The sequence below is a fragment of the Nelumbo nucifera genome, chromosome 5 (assembly GCF_055504915.1).
Source record: "Nelumbo nucifera cultivar China Antique chromosome 5, China Antique-T2T, whole genome shotgun sequence".
Classification (NCBI taxonomy): domain Eukaryota; kingdom Viridiplantae; phylum Streptophyta; class Magnoliopsida; order Proteales; family Nelumbonaceae; genus Nelumbo; species Nelumbo nucifera.
Genome location: NC_142653.1, coordinates 752,623 through 761,083, shown reverse-complemented (window position 1 = coordinate 761,083; position 8,461 = coordinate 752,623). Strand labels below are relative to the sequence as shown.

Sequence of the window (8,461 nt, the reverse complement as noted above, 5' to 3'; positions counted from 1 at the left end):
AATAAAGCAGAAAAAGCGAACACTATGCTCATGTTCTCTTACATCCAGTCTCATTTCTTTCTAATCTTCTTGTGAGAAATGATCAGAACTTACATTTCTATCTGTGTTTTCTTTCTAAAGATTTGTTTATTTGGACCTTTGTTTTCCAGGTTGCTCACTATTGGGATTTCCACTGACATCTCCGGATTTGAGCATCCGTGTTGGAATTGTTGGCTCACCAAATATACCCAGCAGCGTTGGATTTGATGAGACACCAAAACAAAGGGCGAAAACCGGATGAAAATCCCAACAGGGGAGGAGGGAAGCAGAGGAAGAAGAAGAAGAAAAAGGAGGAGAAGAAGAGAGAAAGAGAGACAGATGGGAGGTGGGTTCAGATCTATTGCTGCAACTGGTTGTAGCAGCGGTGACGGAAAGAGAAAAAAAGGGGGAAGAAGAAGAAGAGAGAAAGAGAGAGAACGAAAGAGAGACAGATGGGAGGTGGGTTCAGATCTACTGCTGCAGCTGGTTGAAGAAGAGAGAGAGAGAGAGAGGAGAAGAAGAAGAAGAAGAAGAGAAGGAGAAGAGAGAGGAAGAAAGAGCGATTACCTTTTACATCGATAATTTCAATGTAATTTTACACCGATATTACCCCAGTTCTATTTTCCACCCCAAACAAACATAGCTTTAATAAACCTTGTACATCACATAAGTCATGACTAGTATGTAATAAAGTGAGTTTACCTGCAAGAGCCTAGCAAGTAAGATCATCGGGGAGGGAATAACCTCTTTATAACTTCACTAAAAATTTGGAATGACTATATTAACCTAGTTAGGGGTGGTAATTTTGGATACCCATTTATGAATGGGGGTTTTACTGTTCAGTCCACCCCCAGAAATCTTACTTCCATCGTACAAGTGGGGTGAATCCTGACCATGGATCGATGCCAAATCTATGAATATGATGCATTTTTATAGGGGGATTACTAGTAAACTAAGAGGAGACTGTAATTTCAGTTTTCTAAGTTGGAGTGTAATCTATTTATCCCTTTATGAAGTGGGTGTGCCTGTCAACAGATGAAGAACACCCTTTCACGAGGGTGACATAGGACTGGCCCCTAAATTGTTGTTCCTCCATGTTGAGGGCTGGGGTTCAAAACCGTTGAACCCATTCAACCCACCCAAGCTTGATCAATTTGCTTAGTGGGTTTGGTTGCCCATTATATCGACTTAAATGGGTTGGGTTGTGGGTGGTAAGGTTACAACATAAACGATACAATTATTCAAGTTAAAAGTGTCAACATGTGATGTTATAATTAATTAAATAATAAAATATAAAAGTCGTTGGAAGTGTACATACTACTGATAACAAATGAGGATGAAAATGTAAAATTTAAGAGAGAATAATTTGATTATAAGAAATCAAGTGAAATTTGAGAAAAAAATAATTTAACTGTAAAAATAAAGTAGAAGACCACTACGACAAGCAAGGTTAGAAAAGTAAAAGAAAAAAAGAAAATTGGACTTATCAATTAAGGTGTATCTACGAAACCATCATTAAGTAGAATTTTGCCTCTCAAGTCTAGTGCACACATGCATATAGACATCATTTTCTAGGATTCACACGAATTGCAAATTCTTCATACTCTATTGATGCAATGTTTGAGAATGGGAAAATGCCAAAAAGAAGTGTATAGAAAAGAAAATTGGAGAGAAGAATGTTCTTGTATGTGTTGAGTCTCAAATGATCATTGGGCATGTATATACCCAATGACACCTTCTAAGGCATTAAACAAAGAAAAGGCACCTATCAAAGGTTTGCCAAGTAAGTATCAAATCAAAAAGACATTTAATAAAGAAAATGTTCCAAATGATGGGTTGGCAGGTTGCTAACGAACAGTCGCTAGTTTAAATTAAACAGACGTATTTTAAGAAACTTTAAATGAAAAGACACTTTTAATTGAAAAGTAGAAATGTCACTTGTCATCACTTGCCAATAAAAGGTCACTTACAATTTAAATTAAAAAAGTTATTTAAAAGAATTTTGGATAAATTATACATGTATTAGAATTTTGGATAAACTATGATATGAAAAAAATATGATATCAATCAATTGGAATCATAAATGTGGTAGCCAATCAGGTGTTATTTATCAAAATTCATGGGTGGGTTTTCATTGGTCAAAACTCTTCCCATACCATATCTTTTCCACATCATAGATTTTCCCATTAGAATTTGTATTCACGGGAAAAAAAATACCCCTACAAACTTTTGAATCAATACACTAAGTGTGTTTTTGACACTAGAGCATTTCACAAGTATACCAACGTACCGTTTCTATTGATGTATCATATGCACCACACCAGAAATTACACTGAATCGACAAGAAAATCGCATTTGGCAATCTTGTTTCTCAAGAAAAAAGAAATAATTTTGCAATGATTAGCTTCAGGATTCAGGGAAGGAGGGGTTCTTGAAATGTCAAATTGGCATTTCTTGAATTTTCTTGATGATCCCAAATCGCCCTAGTGACATGGCATATTGAAAATTGAAAAGGCTGACTATTTTTCTAAGATGTCACATAGTTGTCATTATAAATATATTATAATATTAAACCAAATAACTTTAAATGCTTAATAAACTTACATCTCATTTTTTGTGTTTTTCAAAAATAAATAAACAGATGAAAACGAAACACTTGTGAATTGGGGCCCACTTGTGAAATGCTCTAGTGCCAAACACCATGTATATTAAAAGACTACAAAATGGGTTTTACTCAACCCTAACCCAACCCTCCTATCCTCTAGACTTTTAATTGTATTTTTTGTGATACATTTTGAAAACTCAAGAGCCATTAATTTAAAGTTAAAGAAAAAAAAATAAAAGTGTACCCTTTATATATGTAGGGGTATTATGACATAATGGCTAGGGTTAGCAAAACATAAATTCGATTTGAATTAAATAATCAAAACTCTAACTTAACCCTACACCCTATTTAGGTTAAAGCAAATATTGAAAGAAATCATAAGCTTTAAAAGGTTAGGGGTTATAAGTCCAGACCAAACTAAAAGAATATACTCTTTATATACGCAGGGGTATTATGCCCTGATGGGCCAGGTTAATTAGTCAAATCTACACCTAACTTGGGTCAAATAATCAAAACTCTAACTTAACCCTACATCGTTAATAAGCCATAAGTCAGACCTTAACCATTTAGGAGTGAGTTAAAGTCGAATTTATCATTTAACTTGATTCATTTACATCTTTATACGAGATTAATCACTTTCACTAAAAATATAATTTATATTATAAATAGAAAATTAAATATAACTCAAAAATATAACGGAAAAATACGAACAAACCTAATGCATATTTCTAAATCCTAGTACAGATTTATAAACATTCAAAATCTCAAATACCCACACTTTATGCACCAACGTACACCCATACATTAACAACCATTCTCCCAAAATATAATGCATGACTTGGATTGAATGGCTCAATTAAAAATGTAATGAGGATATTTCAACATCAATTTTGCCTAACAGGACCCGTACATCGCATAGGCCCCTGTTGAAGAAAGAGGTGAAAAGAGTACATGAGATAGTGATAAGATATACAATCTAATTTTCCATTAACCAGACACGTTGCATTTACTATTTATCTGCTATTAAATCAATTATGATTTGTAAGATATTGTAGGATTTCAGCCAACCAACCACGACGAGAAAGTAGAAAAAAATCATTATCGTTCGACTACGACATGAAAAAGATACCATATTAAAAAAAACAATTGATCAATCATCCTTTTCTGCATCATAGATTTTTTCTTTAGGAAATAAATTATTTAAGTATCATGGACCTCGTTTCTCTTCTTTTTTTGAGAATGTTTAATTCTCTTTACATTTATTCAATAAACGTTTATTGAGGTTCTCAAATAGATATCACTTCAGCATTTTCCTTCTCTTATTCTTTTATATGTATAAAATTTATTTGTTTTATATGCATATTAACCGTTTGTAAAATTTTTATAAACGGTCAAACATTTTTTCACCTATGCTGAAGTAAAGTCTAGTGACGCATAATTATAATAAACAATTGTAATTATTGCATTTCTCTTTTTTACAAACAAATAAAATACAAACGCCTATTCAATGCATATAAACGGAATCAAACACATACTTTCTCTTCTAAAACAAAAAACCTCCACAGACTGACCACAGTTTTATACTTATACTTACGCACGTGAGAAGAGAACGTTTAAGTTTAGTTGAGGTACGTGTCTTGATGCGATAGATAAAGCCTTCTTGCTTGTATTGGTTTTCCTAAGCCTTTGATGCACGCTGTACGTGTGGCCCTCTCATCTCGCGCGCCCTTATAACCCCTCTATAAATTGCCTCCACACCTCCTCGTCTCTTTTCAAACAAATCCAGCTGCCAAGGAAGCACTCCTATACAACAATACTCCCGTCCTCCTCCTCCTCCTCCTCCTCCTCTCTCTCTCTCTCTCTCGGTTGGACTTCAAATGGACGTTCGCCGGAGGCATACTAAACCCCCACGTCCGGCCATCACTGCACCCAGCGGACCCCATCGACAGCAGCAGCAGCAGCATCACAAGCATTCGAAGGCCGTTGATCATGCTGCTCCCCCGACCCCACACCCACAGGCCTCAGATGCCCTCCCTCTCCCTCTTTACCTCACCAACGGCATCTTCTTCACTCTCTTCTTCTCCGTCGCCTACTTCCTCCTCCACCGTTGGCGTGACAAGATCCGGACGTCTACCCCTCTCCACGTCGTGACCCTATCCGAGATCGCCGCTATTGTCTCTCTCATTGCTTCCTTCATTTACCTCCTCGGCTTCTTCGGCATCGATTTTGTCCAATCCTTCATCACCCGTGCGTCCCACGATGCCTGGGACGTCGACGATGAGAACGAACAGTTCCTCATCGAAGATGACCGTCGATGTGGTCCATGCGCTTCCGAAGTCGTTGGTCAATGTCCTCCCATCCCTCCTCACAAATCCCCACTTCCTCCGTCTCCCCCTGCTGTTCTTCCTCCCAAGATGGTGCATACCGTCCCCCTCGTCACCCCTTCGGCGGAAGAAGATGAGGACATCATCAAATCCGTTGTCGCCGGTACCATTCCCTCCTACTCGCTCGAATCCAAGTTAGGAGATTGCAAGCGTGCCGCGGCAATCCGCCGTGAGGCCCTGCAAAGAATGACGGGGAGTTCTCTTGCTGGTTTACCTTTGGAGGGTTTCGACTACGATTCTATTTTGGGCCAATGCTGTGAGATGCCTGTTGGGTACGTCCAGATTCCAGTGGGAATTGCTGGGCCATTGTTGCTTGATGGAAGGGAGTTCGTTGTGCCGATGGCCACCACCGAAGGGTGCTTGGTGGCAAGTACCAACAGGGGTTGTAAGGCGATTTATGCCTCTGGTGGGGCGACGAGTGTGTTAATGAGAGACGTGATGACTAGGGCGCCGGTCGTGAGGTTTGATACGGCCAAGAGAGCTGCAGAATTGAAGTTCTTCGTGGAGGATCCGACCAATTTCGATACATTGGCGCTTGTCTTTAACAAGTAAGTTCCATTTTTTCCCCAATACCTTTTCAATTTCCATTTTTCCATTCGGAAGTTTGGTGCATTTCGTCGATCTTTACTCTTCATTTTTGTAAAAAGTGTGATTTGTCAAGAATTGTCATTATTTTTCTTGTATTTTGACTATGCTGTCATTTTCTTTTTTACGTTGTTTGGATGTTGATGGGGTGCTTTACGTCAGATTTCTGCTAACCAACTTGGTGTTTACGTTGTTATGCGTTTCAACTTGTAACTTGGAGATTATCATGTTCAGCGTGTGTATATTATATCTAGTTAGAAACGATTCTTATGCTCAGCGTGTATTATATCTGGTATATTTTTTTATTTTGGTTGCAGATCGAGTAGATTTGCGAGGCTGCAAGGCATCCAATGTGCAATAGCCGGAAAGAATCTCTATATGAGATTTAGTTGCAGTACTGGCGACGCTATGGGGATGAACATGGTCTCCAAAGGTGTACAGAACGTCCTGGATTTCCTCCAGAACGATTTCCCCGACATGGACATCATCGGCATCTCTGGTTAGTTCCTTATTCCTGCCTTGCCCCACCACTTGCCTTTCTGCATTAGTAATTTAGTATCCACTATAATTTTTGTTTTCCTTCGTGATCTTGTTGTATGTTTTTTCTTAACAACTTCTTCCTTGAAATTGTTACTACCCTGGAAATAAATATAGTTTTCTCACATCTTGCGTGAATGGTGCGGCCTTTCCGATTAGTACTTCCTCGTCTTGTTTCTCTTTTTCCTCCACTTAAACATATCAGTTAAAACCCTTTTCAGTAGATCTTTTGAATTATGTCAGTTAATTTCGTTGTCAAAAAGAACATATTTCTGGTTGTGATTTCTGAGTTGATGATCTTTTTCTATTCTAGTTTGTTTGGCAATTTGAATTGATTTTTGTTTGTTCCATGTCTGGCAATTTAACAGGAAATTTCTGCTCAGACAAAAAGCCAGCTGCTGTGAACTGGATTGAAGGGAGAGGCAAGTCTGTAGTATGTGAGGCTATCATTAAGGACGAAGTGGTGAGGAAGGTGCTGAAGACCAGTGTCTCTGCGCTTGTTGAGCTTAACATGCTCAAAAATCTTACTGGGTCGGCAGTGGCCGGTGCACTTGGTGGTTTTAACGCCCACGCAAGCAACATCGTTTCTGCCATCTTCATAGCGACTGGCCAAGATCCCGCGCAGAATGTGGAGAGTTCTCACTGCATCACCATGATGGAAGCTGTTAATGATGGAAAGGACCTGCACATCTCTGTGTCCATGCCATCCATTGAGGTAACTAATTAACCCCTCTATTGATTCTCCTCTACTGTAACTATTTCAATCTTGACTGACGGCTTCACAACAACCATAAGATAGGAGATGAAAAATTTTTTGAAGCTTTCTCAATTGTAACAACTTGATCTCAACCTAGGCTGTGTTTGTTGTGTTTCCGCTTCTTTGACAGAGAAGTATAGTTAATAGATATTTTTCATCCTGGAAAATTTTTCTGGCCAGTTTACTTTCACAAACGAAGCATTAACGGTGAATGAGTCGGTGCCCCTGATGCAATTCATTTTTGCAGACCCGCTCCTCTGGCCATGAAATAAGGACGAGTGGTTTACCCTTTAGAATTTTATTACCAGAGAATTAAGAAAAAAAATAAAATAAAGATGTCGTTATCCTTGGGACTTCTAGAATGAATGAATATTTTGGTGTGTTGTTGCAGGTGGGTACGGTTGGTGGGGGCACCCAGCTTGCGTCTCAGTCAGCTTGTCTGAACCTACTTGGCGTAAAGGGCGCGAGCAAAGAATCACCAGGATCAAATTCAAGGCTCTTGGCCACCGTTGTAGCTGGCTCCGTACTTGCAGGGGAGCTTTCACTCATGTCTGCCCTTGCAGCAGGGCAGCTTGTGAAGAGCCACATGAAATACAATAGATCGAGCAAGGATGTCTCCAAAGTTGTTTCTTAAAGCCAGGCAAAAGATTAGAGGGCCTTCCTTCAGATAACAGAAACCCCAGCAACAACTTTAAAATAAAATAAAAAATAGAAATAAAACTTCAACGAAGCTGAGAGAGAAAGAAAAATGGCAAGGTGAAGGTGGGGTAAGAAGAAGAAAACGAGAGAGAGTGAGGAGCAAACATGTTTTGTACTCTTTTATTGAACTGTAACTCTCAAACCATGTGAAATTGCACTTCTTCATGGCTGGAAAGTTTGCAATTATGCAAAGAGAGTTTGAACCTTTGGGTGGGGGCGGTTAACTATGTAGATGGTTGTGTATTTAGGTTAGGTTAGTTTTTCCCAACCTCCTCTGCCACTAGTCAGCGTGAAGAGCATGTAACCTTTGGTCTGACTCACTTGTGTATCTTGTTGTGGCCCATCTCTGTTTTTTATGGCTCTTATCTTCTGTTGTCACTTTTAGTAGCTTGTTTACCCTGTATGAACTATCAACTCTGGAAATTAGCAAGTCGGGAAAAAACCATCTCAAATGAGATTTAAATGAATGTTTCAAGTTTTCATGTGATCTGACGTTTATGTTGTTTCTGCTTTTTTTTTTAATTTTAATTATGGGATTAATGTAGCATTTGGCATTCCTTATTTTAAGGGCTTTTCTCCTTTTTTGTGCTTAAAAATTAAAATTAAAATGCACATATGAATACTGAGTTTTTAATAGATAAGTCATTAAAATAATAAATGCCAAGACTATTTGATATCAACCTATAAGTTTTTTCTTTCTTTTTTTAGATAGAAACCTAGGAGTTTTTTCTTATGAGAAACAAATTGGCAAAGACGAGATCACACACAGGAGGCCGGTGGTCCAACTTATTGTATAACTGGTTCTCTCCCCACTTAATTTTTTTTTGGTTGAAGTCCTTTCAATTGACTTCGGTTGTAAGCTACGATAACAAACTG

The 8,461-nt window shown here is 38.4% G+C and overlaps 1 protein-coding gene across 1 annotated transcript; it reads left to right on the top strand.

Moving 5' to 3' along the window:
- The first annotated feature begins 4,386 nt into the window (after positions 1 to 4,386).
- LOC104603825 (3-hydroxy-3-methylglutaryl-coenzyme A reductase 1-like) lies at positions 4,387 to 8,072 on the top strand. The gene is made up of 4 exons (XM_010267982.2): positions 4,387 to 5,555; positions 5,910 to 6,091; positions 6,498 to 6,844; positions 7,278 to 8,072. The coding sequence occupies exons 1-4, from the start codon at positions 4,501 to 4,503 to the stop codon at positions 7,518 to 7,520; spliced, it is 1,827 nt and encodes a 608-aa protein (XP_010266284.1). The 5' UTR covers positions 4,387 to 4,500; the 3' UTR covers positions 7,521 to 8,072.
- The last annotated feature ends 389 nt before the right edge of the window (positions 8,073 to 8,461 follow it).

Excerpts from the sequence above, each read along its gene's own strand:
- LOC104603825 (XM_010267982.2), top strand. The coding sequence starts at position 4,501 with ATGGACGTTCGCCGGAGGCATACTAAACCCCCACGTCCGGCCATCACT. Across the intron at positions 5,556-5,909 it reads TTGGCGCTTGTCTTTAACAA|ATCGAGTAGATTTGCGAGGC; the intron begins GTAAGTTCCATT and ends TTTTGGTTGCAG. Across the intron at positions 6,092-6,497 it reads GGACATCATCGGCATCTCTG|GAAATTTCTGCTCAGACAAA; the intron begins GTTAGTTCCTTA and ends GCAATTTAACAG.